At 40.1% G+C, this 17,830-nt stretch overlaps 2 protein-coding genes across 3 annotated transcripts in view; one reads left to right on the plus strand and one right to left on the minus strand.

Annotated features, from left to right (window-relative positions):
• The window catches only part of sesn1 (sestrin 1), a 53,163-nt gene extending 45,097 nt beyond the window's left edge, over positions 1-8,066 (minus strand). Inside the window, exons 1-2 of the mRNA XM_079361261.1 lie at positions 7,966-8,066; positions 6,657-6,979 (exon numbers count right to left, since the gene is read on the minus strand). Coding sequence (XP_079217387.1) covers positions 6,657-6,938 — 282 coding nt within the window. The 5' untranslated portion in view covers positions 6,939-6,979; positions 7,966-8,066. The remainder of the gene's footprint in view (positions 1-6,656; positions 6,980-7,965) is intronic.
• A 1,835-nt stretch (positions 8,067-9,901) lies between these two features.
• cep57l1 (centrosomal protein 57, like 1) lies at positions 9,902-13,082 on the plus strand. 2 transcript variants are annotated; one of them, XM_079371306.1, is made up of 12 exons: positions 9,902-9,972; positions 10,070-10,217; positions 10,308-10,496; positions 10,580-10,701; positions 11,011-11,124; positions 11,219-11,296; positions 11,560-11,646; positions 11,748-11,822; positions 11,946-12,032; positions 12,117-12,208; positions 12,291-12,435; positions 12,532-13,082. In XM_079371306.1, the coding sequence occupies exons 1-12, from the start codon at positions 9,934-9,936 to the stop codon at positions 12,736-12,738; spliced, it is 1,383 nt and encodes a 460-aa protein (XP_079227432.1). In that variant the 5' UTR covers positions 9,902-9,933; the 3' UTR covers positions 12,739-13,082. The 2 variants fall into 2 exon arrangements, with proteins under 2 accessions (XP_079227432.1, XP_079227431.1); XM_079371305.1 differs by having other exon boundaries at positions 11,946-12,208.
• The last annotated feature ends 4,748 nt before the right edge of the window (positions 13,083-17,830 follow it).

Below are 17,830 nucleotides of genomic sequence, written 5' to 3' on the forward strand. Positions count from 1 at the left end.
TGTGTTTCTTTTCCTTTAAAGTGTTTGTTATTCCTCTCCCACCTCCTGCTGCAGCACTTTGTTACTGTTTTCCAACAACACGCCCCCCCCCCCCTCCTTTAAGAGTCTCGGGGAGTGTGGCTGAGAAGAGCTGAGCCTTGTAATGTGTGCATGAGAAAAAGGGCAACAACTGTAAAACAGGCTGGACAGCCCATATTGGGGCTTAGGAAAAGTGTTTCCGAAGATATGATCTGATTACAACAAATCATGAAAACATTTGGACTTCTTTGAGATTATATTCTGATTTTGGAACACTTTAAAGCATTCACATGTAGAGAGTGATTCGAGTCTGGACAGAAAATTATTCAGGTTTCAAGCCAATTGGGCTTCAGGTTCTTGAGAGTAGGGCTTCATGGTGTTGTTAGTTTTCCACTGGATGTTGTTATGGTTGTTCATTTTCCTCCATGGTTTTCACCCCTCTTACGTCTTCATCATCAGTCCAATCTCAGCTTCTCTCCCCTCCTTCATTTCTTGTTCCACCTGCAGCCTGTGTTTGCAGCATTTGTTCCCCACTCTTGCATCTCGCTCCCTCTCAATTCCTGAATAGCACAGCCAGAAATAATCGCACACAAGCCAGCAAACACCCCCAACCCCCAAGTTACCCACCCATCATGTGCACCTCATGCCACTGGTACCATGACGACTGCTTAGGCTCTACAAAAGCTCATACCCAGTGCTTGCCAATCTCCGTCTCTGTGCCAGGATAATGCAGCACGTTTCAGTGGAACCATTTTGACTCGGAATAATCTTCACATGAAAGATTCATTATCTAATTCTCGAAAATTGTGTGAGATATTTACTCACATGTTATTGTGGCTAAAAACATTGTCGTCTCAAACATTTATTCAGGCTTACAACAGGATAGACAGTGACCTAGTTGCACACTTCCCACATGCCCCCCCTCCTCTCTAGTCTTCCTGAGTTTCCAGCCGGCAGCATGCTGCACTGGGTGGAAGGTGGGGGGGGGGGGGGGGGGGGGGGGGGGGTCTGTCTGTGTTGCAGGATCAAAGTGGGAGCTGGTGGGTTAGTATGCTCTCCTAACATGTTGGAAATGGTCTCTTATCCTTGCAAGGCAGCCATTTGGTGCCGGAGAGTCAATATATTTATTATGAATACTCCGATTCTTGTGCAGTTTATCTCCCTGTGCAATGCACGATCCACTCAACCAGTGTACTGTAGACACACAGTCAGAAAGGCTTCCTTTATAATTGAAAGTTTTGTGGTATTAAATATTGCACTGTGAGTTATCTGCTAAGCTGCTCTCTCTCTCTTTTATTTAATCAACACAATCATTCTTGGCACAGCAAAAAATTAAGAAAACACGCAAAAGGCAAAATATTTGATGATCAAGTGAACTGTACCAGCGCTGGAATTGAGGATTATTCTTGATTATCATAAATCCTTTGGTCTATATAAAATCCAACAGTGTATATAAGAATATAGGATAAATCTCAAAATGTATCTTTAGTGCAGCTAACACAGATGTGCAGATGTACAGTGTCCAATAAAAACCTCTTCCTGAATAAGCAGTTACTAGCTTGCAAGCTTTAAATGATACAACACCATAGTTACCCATCAGCTACAGAGATTTATTAAGTAAAGTATTTCACCATGATGCAAAAGAAAAAAAATAAGAAACTAAATGCACCAGAGAAGAGCTTCATCATTATTAAGTCATCATGGCCAGTATTAGCATCACCAGGAAAATAATCTTGTTAGAAGAGGCCAGGAGGCGCATTGACAAGTCCAAAGAGGCCACAATGTGATTGGAACATCAAGCTTTTTGTAATTAGGTAAGATTTAACATCCCAGGGATTGTGCACAGACAAACAAGCCAGGGACACATACGCCCAGCTGTCTACCTCAGCTCCTATCCTCACTGTCCCATCACTCTGCTCAGCTGGCTTGCAGCTGTAAATCCACAGCTTTATTCCTCTATCACTTCCTCCATAGCCATGGAGCATTTCACTGTACAGTTAGTGTGCCAAAGGTCACCGCCTGCTGCTGCTGCTTCTACTTTCTCTCCCCCCTCAGTTTGCAATTGGTCTGACCTGGATCGAGCAGAGATTGTCCATAATCCAGCATATCTGTCCAGTCTACAGGGCTCTCGCTCTCTCTCTATGGGTCCTCTCTGTATTTACACTGTAAGCAGATTTAGCCCTGAGGACTGAAGGCAGCAGATATAGGGACAAATACAGTACTTACTAGTAAGAAACCTACAGATATATTTGCACACACATTAAGGCACAAAAGCATATTATTAGATATTCTATCTAAAAAAAAAAAAAAAAAAAAGATTCTGCTTCAGCTCTCAAGGATGGCGGACGCTTGTACCAAACTTGAATTTCCTTCGGGATCAATAAAGTATCTATCTATCTATCTATGAACAACTCTTGATTGATATTGCATTGTCCCTGTGACAAACAAAAACTTTCACAATTCTATGAAAAAATGTCAGTTTACAAGAGGACCTTGACACTGCATACTCAGAAACTAAATGTTGTAACTGTCCGCACTGTCTGTCAAGGTTAACAAGCCAGGTGTGTGTATCTAACCTCACCACAGCATTTCACCTTTGACAAGTGAATGAACTTTTTAAAGAACTGCACATTTAAGCACAGAACAATACATTTTTGATTCTTATTTGAGGGCAGCTTTAAAACCTGTATAGAGCCCATGTTCACATCGATAAATAAATCAATAAATCAGTGACATTATACGTTTGGTGATGTCATCTCCAGCTCCAAGACACTCCCAAGCTTTTAATGCAGAGACTAAAACATCTTTTTGATCCCTGTTGGTGGAGGCTGGATGCACAAAGCCTTTTGACTTAATTAATAACACATACATGTTTATTAGAGAGGCTGCTGAGTCATCCTAAATGGCCATATTTAGCTAAATAAGTATGTGTAAAAAATGAGGAGCAGCATGATCAAAAACACATCCTCAGTGTTTTCCTTCCTAGGTTGAAGCAGGTACGCTTATCTTCGGCAGCAGTTTCGCTTTATATTAACTGTATATTTATATTAGCTGTCAAAACGGGTCAAAATATTCCGTGGGCTAGATTTTACTCTGTTTCTTTAGCTAGACTGAGAAGTTCTACGAGAAGAAACATAATGAACATTTTGTGCAGTATTTTGTAAATTAGAAAAATGAAAACAACATAAAGCTTTCGGATTTCGGTTAGCATCTTAGAGCTTGAGCCCATTTGTCATCCTCATTTCTGTTTGCACGTAAGGGCTCCATGATGGGGTTGTCCTTATTGCACAGTAAATACATGTATTGTTATCCTTATGAACAAAGAATTATGTGAGGATTCTGAAAACCCAGAGTTTACCTCACGTTTTTTTTTTTTTAAAGCCAGAAAAAATAGTTTGTGACTGAAAAGTTTAAAAACATTATAAGGCCCAAGCTGGGGATATGAACTTCTGTAAAGTATGCATTGGGAAACTAGAAAATAAAACTTTGTTGTTAGACAAGCAACAATATTTTCTTATATAACGTAAAAAATAGAGTTAAAAGGGACTGGTCTTCTTTTCGATTTGACAATATGCCTGGAGAACAGGGCTTAATACAATTTAAAGAGACACTAAGTCTATCTGGTACGTACTCTACATCATCCTTTCATTCCTGCAGGCTGTAGATATGGACTAAGTCTTTGGAATCTGAACAAGCTGCATCACAAGAACAGGTTGATCTTTCCTAATTCAAGTATGGGGTAGAGAGCTAACACAATGGTGTGATTACATAACACAAAGAAACCCCTCTCTGTCTCTGTCCAGCCGTCCAAGACTGTACCTCTTTCATCCAGCAAGGGAACATGGTGAGCGGAGAGAGAGCGGGACGATAAAGTCTACCCACCCCTTTCATAGACTTGGGACAAACAATCTCTGTCGTCTATCTTGGTTTGTGTGCACGTGTGCATCCAGTACCTTTGTATTAACCTGTGATCTGTACGTGTGTGGGATTGATAAACCCTCTAACAGGCTGACCCTCCAACAGCATCTTTGTGTGTTGACAATACTCGCAGGATTGCCCTCTTAACTGATTTTGACCCGCATATGTTCACCCCAGTTGACCTTCACAGAAGCGCTGCTTAAGTGAACCTGACCCCGCCCCTTAAACACAGAGCCCTATTTTGGGCCACGACCTCATAACCCTTGACCACAAACAAGCCATAACGGGGGGGGGGGGGGTTCTCTTTTGCTAAGCTAAGCTAACTGGCCGCTTGCTGTGGCCTCATATTTATGGGAACAGATATTTTGGAGATAACTTCAAACTGTCATTGAGAGAAGACCTACATTTAAAAAAAAAAAAAAAATCAAACCAGAGCTTTAAAAAAAGTCAGGACTGATACAATCAATTCATTATTGATTTTTTGGGACCATATGCAGGGATGTTTTTACAACAGTCCTACCAACAAATGTACAATCGTTTCCTCTCTTTAGAATTATTATTGGACATATTTTCGTTTGGCAGATGATGTAATGGTCAGAATACACTGTTGACATGCATCATGGGGCAACAAAAAAACTATTGAATGTGACAAATGCATTACGGCACATTATTCTCACATGCAGGAGATGCTCCTCTTATAGTGGAGAGGGGGTCACCATGTGTAAAGGGCTGTCTGTGCTTTCAAAGATTTTGTCTTTAATCAGAGGATCTGCTGGAATTAGAGGTCTGTCTGAGCCTACGCCCCCCCCCCCCCCCCCCCCCCCCTTACTACTCTTACAGCCCTGACAACATGAGAGAAATGTGTGTGTATGTGGCTTTTTTTATGCGTGTTGGTTCAGGGTATTCTCAGCCATGGGACCAGAGTGAATATGAGCTGCCACATTGGGCTCATAAATGGACCCTGTGGCAAGCCACAGCAAATGCAGCTTAGCATAATTCGGAAAAAAAAACCAGACGGTGTGTGCTGTGGTGCACTGTTAAATCCACAAAGCAGCTTTCTCCCTCTCTCATCTCTCTCAAGCCCTCTCCTCCATCTTCCAAAAAACACTTCTGCACAGACAGGAATTAATGCCACAGCCAAACTAAATATTACCTCAGAATAACAACATCCAAACCATCAACAGTCACCAGGCTTAGTTGTGTTTATTATTAGAGGACTCATTAAGAAGAACAGACCACCGAGAGAGCAAATATGTTGTCCTCTGCAAGTAAGTGATGACAATTTTACAGCCAAAATTAGAAAAATCCAAAATACTCTAGCAGCAGCATTAATTGAATATATTTACTTTAAATCTCGTTTACAATGATATTATTGGTAGTGATGGGAACGTAAGGCTTTTTAAGATAGAAACAACACAAACATGAGTCAAATGCAGGCTGCTGCCTTCATTTAAATTACAGTCACAACGTTTTCGATAAAAACAACACCGCTGATAGTGTTCACATTGATTTAGGTTTGCAAAGTGCATGTCACTCGATGGATGGGACAAAGGACTGCATGGTGTTGTATCTGCCATACCTTGTGGTCTTACACCCCTCTACATTTCTGTAACAACAGTTCTGCAGGCTTTCAGTATTCATGTTCACAACATCACACAAAAACAAGTAGATAACCACATGAAATGACACGACATGCTGATTGAGTTCAACAAGCCACACTGAAGAAACATATTATGGTACCGTGGGGTGTGAAGATGGAGAGCTTTACGGTGTATTTTCAGTAAACAAGTCTCCTCTGTCAGCAGATACCCAAATACAGTAGGTGCGGTATGACTCAAAAAGAAAAGTCATGAGGTTTCATTTAGAAGTTAGTTAATGGTATATAGAATGAACTGCTTATGTGCTTTAAATAAACTGCATATGACCATTATGGTTATCTGTATTGCTTTTCCTTCTGTTTCTTACAGAGACAATTGTCTCTGTGTTCTATTTGCTACTCACAAACTATCTGATGTGAAACCAGTAAAAGAATGAGTCATATAACATTTACTGATAAAAAATTGTTTAATGACTTACTGTTGTTGGTTTGCGTTCACTCTGCTTTGTACTAATTATTAGACATCAAGAACATCACTAAATACAGTCGACATGTAATATTTAAATTTTTGTAATATGTTGCAGGGACAACATATTGCTCATGATATCTCAGTGGTCGTAGTTCATGTCTTACACTTACCTTTTATTGGGCCAAACTCTAAAACAAATTAAAGTCAGAGCTTACTGGTATGCAGATCTGTACTCATCAGCATTAGAGAACTTCATATGATATGCATGATGTAATATAAAAGATATTGTAACTGTATGTCATGAGGGAATATCTGTATTATTTTGTGTAAATTATTAGCTTGTTTCCTTCTCTTTACATGTATGTATGCATGAGGCTGAAGGGCTGCATAGGTAAATCCTTGGACCTTATAGCGTTTGAGTGTTAATGAGTTCATGGTGTCTCATTGTGCCACTGAATGTAATCCACTTGACGAAACATGCAATGGGTCTACTGACGTTGTGACTCAACCACAATGTTTGCAATGCTTATGAAGAGGTGAAGACAGGAGCCAATGGCAGCAGATCACAATACGCACCAGAGAAAAAAAATGACAGCCTGATGCAGCTTATTGCTACAAAAAAAAACTCTGGGGCTCATTGAAATAGTGTCCTACCTGGACAGCCTGCAGAAGACGAACACATTGCTCTTTGACGTCTTCAAAGGGACACCGTTTGGAGAGCATGAGAAGGTGAGCCAGAATGTCATTCAGGTCGCAGTTGAGGGGGCTTCTTGTGGCCGAGGTCGATAGGGCAGGTGACGGTGGTATGGGCTTGATGTCCTCCACTTTCCTCATGATCTCCTGGCAGATGTTCTCCATGGCTTCATTCCTGGAGCTGGCATCCCTGCTGCCCAGCCCATCCCATCTCCCCAAAGACTCCTGGTCCTGCACTTCCATCTTATGATGTGGGACTAGTGTTTGTGTTGTCTTACAACAAACTACACAACAATAAGACACAAAAGAATCCATGTTAATGTCAAATTCTCTTCGTCAGTGTTATTCTAATGGGGCACTATGGATGGGTATGTAACATGAAGCCAGTGTCAGGATTTTTAAGGAATTAAAGCCCAACTAAGAAATCAGTAAATGATACCACGGAAAAATTACAGCAGATAAATCAATTTCAGCATCATTAGTACATGTGCTAACTGTGTAGAAACAGTCAGTAAAAAGACTGTCATTGGACAGATCCTCTGGCAAAATGTATATTTTTAGTAGTTTTTATTGCAACTTGGGAAATGCTCGTGAAAATTACATGTACATTTGTTTAAAAATCTTCACTGATTAATTGTGTAAACTAGTATATTAATCATGTCACCTGAACTTACAGAGAAAATGTATTTTTCTTGATTCCTCTAAACCCAAACATGCAATATGTTAACTGTAAAAAGAAAAATAGCCATCAACAACAGATAGCAGATATGCGATTTTCTTTGTACTCTTAAGTGATTTAGGCTGGAGGCTACTGCTCACAAACAGCCAGCATCAGTCACGCACTGGCAGATAAATTGAGATCATGCTGAGAATGTCATATCAATTTCGCAGCTATTTAGTCATGACTTCATTGTCCTACTGATGGTTGGTTTATTATCAAGTTTTAAGAGGAAGAAAAAAGCCCCGTTAACGTGGCTTACAAACTGTTTACTGATGTTAGTTTCAAGGCATGATAATCTAACATTAATGAACTGTCCTTGGTAAACGGGAAATGACATGATGATTTTAAATGTCCAAATGCCCAACTTGTCAGTGAACATTGGTGGGGTCCATTCAATCACTGGCTGCTTTTCTTTCGTGTCATGCTTTTAAGCTTTTCGTTAACAAAGACACCAGTGAAGTAAATCACAAACGCAACAAAATAAACATGCATACACACCAACATTTCATTCTGCACCCAATACAGACAATGTCATTCTCAAATACTTACTTTATCCACATTCTTTGGTGCAGGTCTTGTGTTACGGGAGGTCTTGACACAGCACTGACCAGTAACGCAAGTCCCAGGGCACAAGCAGTGGGAGGCAACAACTTCAGGGTAAACATCTGATTGGCAGAAATATCCGGCCAATGAGAAGAATCCTTGGACATTTTTGGGCGGGGTTTTGTGGATTCTCGCTCATGGTTGGTCAGAGGCCAGTTGCCAAGCTTACAGAGGAAGGTTTTATGGGACTTGAGTTCTATGGGTCGGTGTTTGCTGTGGATGGCAGTCTCCACGAATACATCTCCCATCATACATTTCGAAAGCAGACCCCCTCCTCTCTGTTGTTTATCAGAAATAACAGCAAGAGGAGAGTGAAAAAGAAGGATGAGATGAAAGATGAATGACAAAGAAAGATTTCTGTCATTTCTTTTCTATCATAATAAACATTTTAATAGTGTGTTTTGTTTAAATAGATGATAACTGGCAACACTCTCTGGCAGAGATTAACATTTTGACGTGCAATGAAATGATTGCTTTGTTTCAGGACAAAGGTGTAACAAATGAGGAAAACCCTACATAAGATGCACTTATGTTCGAAGGAAATAAAACCAATACAAAAAACCATTTGGACAAAATATATAATGTGGCATGTGCGAATGTCTGCAGTGTGATTGACTGTTTTTCCAACTTGGCACTTCTCAATCAGAACATATTGATGTAAAAAGGTTTGACACATTTATTTGTGTATGAAATCTTTCATGTGGGGATCTTCTTAAATTAATAACTCAAATACTGCCAGGACAGTAGGATTTTTAATGAACGAAAAAGCAACATGTGAGGAAATGAGGAGACGTGGTCAGGCCTGCTGGGGATTTCATAATCATATTGTACCTTAATATTATGAGTTTTCTTCGTAAGAAAATATGTAGCACAAGTCCCACGTTACCCTAATCCACCTTACTGACGGCAGCTTTGCAACTTTAAGGTTCCTCTTTAAAACAGTGAACAGTGAGAGTCACAAAAAATCAATATACAAGTTGTAGCAAGTTGACCAATAGCCCTTGTGTAAATCATGCCTTTAATTACCCTATGTCATTAATTTTCAACATTTAGACTACTTTTTTAATAGGTCTATGTGAAGTGTAAAGTGGGTTATTTTAAAATAACTGTTTTTGTCAAGAGGAGAATAAAAACACTAATTTAAGTAGACATTTATCCCTTTATTTTATTAGTGTCAGATGTTTTCTATGACAAAGCATATCTTATCTTGGTATTTATTTCTTACTAGCCTACTTTGAACAGTATATATATATATAACAGTATATATATATATATATATATATATATATATATAGATATAGATAGATATATATATATATATATATATATATATATATATATATAGATATAGATAGATATAGATATAGATAGATATAGATATAGTTCTAGTTAAATTGGAGAGCTGAAGCAGGAAGTTCAGGCGGAACCAAAGAGATGAGGAGGGAAATTTAAAAAGTCCGGACTTATTAGTAACAACAAGGAACTGAGTGTTTCGACGAAGTCAAGTTTCCACGAGTGAGCTGGACACAAACGCGTAATTTAAACATTGCGCAGGCAACTTAGGAGTTTGTTATAAAAAACCCATGATCCGTTTTTAAACCGAGTTTGACCACAGGATGGACTGTCATTACGACCAGGTAACGTTAGCAGCTAATGTGGCTAACACGTTAGCTTTAGCGTTGTTTACTTTTGTTGAGTTGTCCTTGTTGCTATGTAGTCATGAAGTAAGAGTTCACCCCTGATTTACTTAATAATTAAATATCTATCTTGAATCATGTGTCGATGTTTGTGGATACTTCATTTTTCTAAATTAGCCCATTGTTTTTTAATGTCAATTTCAATTCGCACACAAATCGGGACAAAACTGGCACTTCAGTCATTCAGCATCAAGTCTCATATTGTTGTACTTTACTAATGATGCAACTTTCTATGTTTTCTGTACTATTTAATATTGTAAATGCATTATTTTGTTTGCCACATTATTATTTGATTGATGGTTTATGAACGTATTTACAGTGAGTTCACGAGATCTCCTTCCTTTTCTCTTCAGATTTTAGATTCACCGTCCAAAAACAGTTACATCGGGAGCTATTACCAGCCTCCAGACAGCATACTACCAAAACCAAGACAGGTGGAGCTCACCTCACACTCGTCCATCAGCTCTCGGATGTCTCCGACCAAACATGTTGACAGCAAAGGTGAGGCATATTGATTATGTTGTGCTTCTCACCTCACACTACCTTGGAAGTCTTACATCATTATGACATGAATTATGAATATACCCTCAGCTGTTGTTGAAGCACTCAAGACCCTTCAGGGGAAAATCAGGTGGTTGGAGCAGGAAAGGATACAAGCAGAGAAGAGTTACCGGGAGTTTTCCGTAGATACTCTAAAACATCAGCAGGCCACGACATCTCACACGGTGCTCAGTCAGCCCGCAGCCAGCCAGCCCGACACAGAAAACTCTGGCAGGAAAGGTAAGTCATGGAGGATCAAATGAAAATATATCTACTGTTTGTTACATTTTATTAAAACTCTTTTCCATTGGTTGCGATAACAGAGATTGACTCAAAGCTGCAGTCTGCAGAGGCTCGCTGTAAGGTTCTGGAAAAGCAGCTGGAATACATGAGGAAGATGGTGGCAAATGCTAAGAGGGAGAGGAACACCCTTATGCACAATCAGGTACTCCAAAGGACCAGAAACTGAAGAAAATAGCCTGTAACTAAAAGTTTCTTTAAGGGTTGACCCTGATTCGTAAGCACAACATTTGATAGAGAATTTGCTCTATGGCATTAAAGATATGTATACAACCAGGGGAACTCTTTCTATTCTTACAAGTTTCATCATGAGGGGTGCAGTTACATTTGAGCATTTATTGATGCATAAATATATTCTATAGAGTCATACTTTACATGGCAAGTATATATTTGGGCATAATAAATAAGTGCCTGTTACTAATCAGCTAAAAATCTGTGTTCACTTCCCTTCTAGGCTACTCTACAGAACCAGCAGCCAAGCAGCTCAAACAGCCAATCTCAGCAGGAGAAGCTGGCAACACTTGAATCCGAGTGTCTTAAATTGAGTAGGACCCAAACCTTGGCAGAGGTAGTTCATGGTTTTTGACCTTATTGGTAATAACACGGATCATCACAAGCTGACGGACAATAACATACTTATTTCATTACAATATCACTTTCAGATGAAACTTTCCATTCTGGAGCAAAAACTGCTGAAGGAAGAGCATGAGCGTAAACTTGTGCAAGTGAAAGCTGACGAGGTATGTCAACACACGCGTACATAAGTAATCGATACACACACAGACACAAAGTATCAACGCAAGAATCCGTTTTGATATTTCTAATTCTCTGTAAACCAACATTCACATGTTTTATGATAAGTGCAGAGAAAATCTTAGTTTTATATCTATGTCACACTACTTGGACTTACTTTAAATTGACCTAGTTGTTTTCAAATGGCGGTGGGTTCAAATAAATGAGCCTTATTGTGGCTCTTACAAGGCTACTCATTTTGTGTCCACAGCTGCAGAAGGAGTTGGAAACAAACCTTCGGCTGTCTTTGCAAACACCTGAACAAATAAATCCAAAGAAAATAAAAAGGACCATCAAGGTACTTTATCTTTCAACAATACCAATAAACTGCTTCCATTTAGTCGACAAGGAAGATGCTTGTTTGCACATAGAAGTAGTAACTGCTGTTTTCTACTTCAGAAAAGCTCCGGGCAGAATGAACGGACGTCTCCAAGCCGCCCCAGGCAAACAAAAATGCCCTTCGTTGCAGGAACTGTAGGACTTTTTTTAAAAATGTTTTTAAAACCATGAAAACATGTCATAGTAACTTCTTTTTCTTGTTTACGTTCATTTTTTATTAACTTTGATTGATTTTGATTATGTGTACATTATTTGCAGTCAACCAGCCCAAGCCATTCGGTCCACGCCAACGTGCAAAGTATACTTCACATGATGAAGCATCATCAGCCCCAGCTGTGTGAACATGTGAGCTCTCTGCACAGGTCTGGTGTTGGAGTCAAGAAAAGCCTCCAAAAACACTTTAATCCATCTGACCACCCTTCTCATAAGTCCGACAGGAAGCCCCAACAAGCAGATCAGCCGCTGGGCTCGCTGTCAGACCTGCTGTTGGCTCTGCAGGATGAGCTGGGACAAATGAGCTTGTGAGTAATGATTTATTATTATTATTTTTTTAATAGTTTCTTTAACTTTTTCGAAATGTTCTCATCTAGTTTTCTTTTTCAGCGAGCATCAGGAGTTAGTGGGTCAGAGAGATTCAGCTACAGATCAAAACCAGAGGCAGGATCTGCAAGGAGAACTAGAGGGGTTGGCAGCAAGAATGGAGGAGAAGGGAGCTCAGATCACCAAGCTCCGCAAACACCAGCAGACAGTGAGTGCAGCAGTCATTTAGTACAATCCACGGCATGTCTGTGAAAAGTTGTGTTTTTAAAAAAAAAACCTTATTAACAATTCGTGTCCTTCTCAGATCAAAAAACTGACCCGGAGTCAAGCTCGCACTGGAGAGCACGCAACCAAGAAATTGAGTGGAATGAAACCACCCACTCCTTCTCCCGTGAAGACGAAGCAGAAAGGAAAGAACGGTGGGACGGCTCATAACAACCTGCAGCTCCTCAGAGAGACCCAGAAGTTCAGGAACAGCCTCAAACAAGATGACCTGCACTGGGAAACATGAGGCTCTTTTCAGAGTGACCGCTCTGTCTGCTGGCTTTGATGTTACAGCTGGTCCAACCGCAAGACTCCCCTTGGTTTCTTGCAGCCTGCTGCCCCCTCTCCTTGAAATGGTGTCTCGGACATTTCAAGTAAGAAATAAAAATAGGGAATCATTGAGTTTTACACAGGACTTGATAATGTGTTACTCATCAAACATTGTTTAGTTTCATCAAACTAAACAATGGGTGATAAATGAGGACTTGCATGTACACTGGCCTTCACAGAGGGTGTGTAGTTTAAGAACCATGATTTTATCTTGTCTCAAGTAAAGCGCTATTATTTTAATAATAAAAATGTTCAAATCTTTTTGGTCACATTTTTTTTCCACGGACACGACTGTTTTCAAATTACCTTTTTCACCCCTCACTTCCCACCTAGAACCACAAGGGGGCAGTGCTCAGCTTTTGTTTCATTTCCAACACCTCAACCTCTGACACAGTTGAATGTATAGCAGTAATAAGACAGCCTTGTAATTTTGCATGCAGCATCAATCCCTTACTGTCTTGAGTCATCTTTAATACACATGCAACGCTGTGGGAACTCTGTCCCTGCAGCTGGCTGGGCAGCTGAGTAAAAGCCGGCCTGACCACATGACAAACGGATGTGGTCTAAGTCCCTGTGCAGTGTGCACATATGGGAGCCAAAACAAGATCAAATCTTTGTAAGTAATTCACTCATCTATTTTGCTGGTCTGATGAGAGGGCCCATTTTTTTGTGGCATGGCTGAGGCTTTCATATTTGTTCTCTGTTAACTTGAGTCAGCAACCTTTTTTTTTACGAGATAAACAATTTGTAAGGTTGCTTCATCATAACACTCCTCCGTTATCTTCTCATTATCGGGCCTGCAGTGATTCTGTTATCTTCTGAGGTTACATTTTTCAGAACTAAGAAACATTTTTGACCTAAAAGCTAATCTCGGTCACTCTCTATATACCACCATCATTAGAAACTGCTGAATTATGAACTAAAAATACAGCAGAGAATGGGTCATGGCTGAATAAAACGACCTTTTGTTTTTGTTCTCTTGCTCTCTGCATTCAGCATCATCTAACCAAAATTGCTAGGTCCTGGTATTCTTGGTATGACTGAGTTTGCTACGTGGTTGAATACACTGAGCATGTGTCATACGAGAGACAGACTTAACCTGATGCATTGTTTCTCTATGCTTCCATATTAGATTACAGGGCATGACTGGACATGGCAATCTGGTTAGCTGAGGCAAGGAGTCCAGACCCTTCTTTGCCCACATGAATCATCTCTTTCTATTAGCACTACTGACCCTGCAGCTCAGTTACCTTGTGACTAAACCTCTCTATCTGTCCACTGGTGAATAGCATTTGTGTTCCAAGGGGTGTATATGTAGGAGGGCTGAGGAGATGTGAGGCATTAAGTATCGGCCTATTAATGACTACTCATCCATCATGTTAAGAGGATAAGATGTCTAAAGTGTAGAATTCAGACTGGAGAAAGGAGGCGTTTACGTGTTGTCTGATATGAACTGGATATACTTTTCTACCTTTGCTTGGTCTCACACACACACACACACACACACACACACACACACACACACACACACACACACACACACACACACACACACACACACACACACACACACACACACACACACACACACCAATACCAATTACAGTGTTGCAGATTGTTTTTGACTGACAAGACTGTGGTGCAGTTGTCCAAAACACATTTTCTTCTGCAACTCTTCCTTGGTTCCTGGAAACTGTGCCCGCTGGGGGCTGAGCCTCTGAAAGAATAACAATCTGCTCAACACAAGCACACAGTGTACACACACACACACACGCACACCTCATTCAAGTATGTAGTCAACCGTACAAACTGTTGTTCCTGAGTGTGTACATGAGCATTTCCTTTTAAGAGAAGTGATTTTGCTGGGTAGACAAAACCTTGCTGTGACCTTAGAAGCGGATCATGTGTCCTGCAAGGAACACCAAACCGTGGAAAAGGAAGGGCTTGTTTTGATATGAGCTGTGGTTTCTTTGGTTCAGGCGGTCATTGACACAAGGAGCTTTATAAACGTTATATGACTTAAAATAATGTTTATTTATATATATTTTGTAACTGTTGCCTCAAGCTTTGTACCTCATTCCTCATCTTGCTTACTCTGCACAGATCAGGAGCATGTTGCGAGTGGTGTCCACATGTATCATCACCATTTATTTGAGATTGTCTTCAAGGTAAAAAAAAATGTAACAGTCAGAGCAACATTTTCACAGTAAATGTCAAATTTATTTCACATTTAAAGGCGGCTTTTTGCTCCTGAGGGAAAGTTGGGGAAAAAAACGGTTTAAATTTGGTTTAATTATCTATTGCCAGAGTATTACAAACTATACTTGAACAGAGGATAATTTCACAATCATAAGCACGGTGCTGTAAAACATGCGAGAATTACCATTTTACCGACCAGGCCTGTCTGTAACAGCAGCCTGCGAGGTAGGTGTCAGCCAAAGGGATTTACAGCCTTTGATTATGTTTTACAAATAATCTTAACAAGTATTACATTTGACTGTTAAGACAGTGGAACTAGATGAGTGTCTATGTGTCTGGAGTTCTTGCTTACAGTTGTACAAGTCACATAAAAAAAAAGCCAATGCAGAATTGTAAAACACAGCACATCCTCAACTGTCCCCCTGAGGCTGGCTGCTTAAGCCTCATATGCGCCAGATCAAAAATGCTCCACATTGGCAGCATGCTGGATCTCTGCTTAAACACGACACACTTTCAGTACAACTGAGGCTTCTACAGACGGAAACCTGTGTGTGCCAATCTCTAGGGCTCTTGCTACCTACACGGGCTAACCCCTGCCACAGGTTGAAGATGACACTTGTCAGAATTCGTCTGGATTAAGTTGAAGCCTTCACAGTACACCTCAACAAAGAAGAAAACGAGAGGATGTTAGAAGAAACAGGTCGGCCTTCTTAGACTGTAAGTTGTGCATCGAAGAGGACAGAAGCCTTAACGCTGGAGCGTACGGGAAACATACCCACTAAGCGCGCTCTTTGAGTCTCACTGTCAAACTACAAGGAACAGAAACATCTTGGTGCACGAGTGGGCGTTAAGACTGCAGATAAACTCTCGATTTTGAATAAGAGAAGAAAGTCAACAGCAATTTGTTTAACAATATTCAAACTTTATTGGTTTTACATTGTGAAACTAAAGGCAACACTAGAAAACAAGGCACAAAATAAAAGTTAGGGAGCACAGAAGAAGCACAATCATTTCAGGAGGCATTGTGGCACTTGTAAGTGTCTCTATGGCTGTGGGTGAATAGTTGCGTCAACGTGGGGTGAGAGAAGAGCTGAAATGCAAAATTGTACCTACAAAACTGATGGCCTATAAAACTAATCAAAAAGTCACAAAAGGAGGGAATGAAAAACTCTTTTTACTCTTGAAATGATGAACTGCAAGACTGAAAACTGATCAGAGAGTCCTCTGAAAACTCTGACTGGGAAAAAAAAAAAAAAAAAGAGTAATTCAAAGCAACAATTGCAAGTAACAAAGAAAGCAAGTGTTTACAATATGATGGAAAATGTTGCTTTCAAGAACACCAGAGGTCTGTGGCTGTGGTTACACTATTACTGGAAAGTAGTTTTTAATACCATTGGCTGGTGAGAAGCTTTCCTGGCTACAACCAGGCCTTCTCCTGGTATACAAAGCCTAACATTCACAAGCTGGTTAAAGCCATTTCAGCAGTACTGAAACAAATACAATTTAACTGTTATCGCCTCAAAACTACTGAAATGACAGCCATTAAGAACAGGAAACAAAAACCCATTAACACAAATGGTCTGGCCATTGCCTGGACAGCTTATCGCTAGCAAACGCTTGGTGAGTTTAAAAGAGAAGTTAAGGCTGAGAGTGACAAAACAAACATTTAAGCAGAATACGACAGAAATCCACTAAGCAGGGGGCTGAAAGTGCTGAGTCACATTGATTCTTGATAGATGTGGCATATCGTGTTACAATCTATAACTATATATCTATATTAACTGAATAAGGCACTTTTTCTGTAAGAGGTGCACGGGCAGAGCTAGTAAATTGTGGGTGAAGCTGCAGAGAGGCAACACAATGGACACGTATAAGTTATCCATGTATACAAAAAGCGTTTTGACATACTGCAATGTTGTGTGATTCAGAATTTATCCAAAGGAATGCGGCTAGCATGTCAGAAGCAAATGGCACACTGGGACTTCTCGAGGTGGTGACACAGCAAACCAGCTGTGAATAAAACTGTTATTTCTCTCAATCTGGAGCGAAGGCTCTCCACATGCAAAGAATGAACAAACGGGGGCTGTTAAGGCAAAAACTCTGAAGCCTTCTTGCCATATTTGGGTCTTTGGGCTGAAGCCTAATGCCACCAGGTGATCGTTTAAAAGGCGGGTAAATGGTGAGCAGCAGAAAACATGTAGGGTCATTCTAAATTATGAAACAGAAAAGAAACGTCTGTACTCATGAAGTTCTAACTTTTCATGGTCATACAAACAAGGTGATTAATCATCCAATACTTTATATTCACAATTGAGTTTTTATACAAGCGTCAGATTTTTTTTTTGGCAGAACAATTAAAACATTTACAAAGACAAAATTAAAAAACAAAACTTGTCAGTGCAATGCTCAATCTCCATGCCAAAAACTCAGGACTTTGGCTTAATGCACACTGTTTCAAGGCATTCTTCTAACGAGCGTATGGGCTGTTCACAAATAATCGAGTGGTTTTTCAGTGTGTCTAAATCCTAAAGAGCATACGCAATGCGAACAAAAATCACAACTCCAAGCATCCACAGCATGCATTAAAGAAAGAGGAGGTTTTAAACTAAACAGTCTTGAAACTGACACGCCATTACAAGCAAAAATCTATTAATAAACACTCCTTCATTTAGCCTTTCCTCAAGTTGAAACCTAAAGTATAAAAACACAGGACATGGCTATGTACAGGAGGGACAAAAGGGGGGTAAATCACACGTTAGCAGCAAGCTAATAAGAGCACTGAGCAAGGAAACAAATTAGCTTTAGCACAG

The sequence above is a fragment of the Symphodus melops genome, assembly GCF_947650265.1.
Source record: "Symphodus melops genome assembly, chromosome: 1".
Lineage (NCBI taxonomy): Eukaryota > Metazoa > Chordata > Actinopteri > Labriformes > Labridae > Symphodus > Symphodus melops.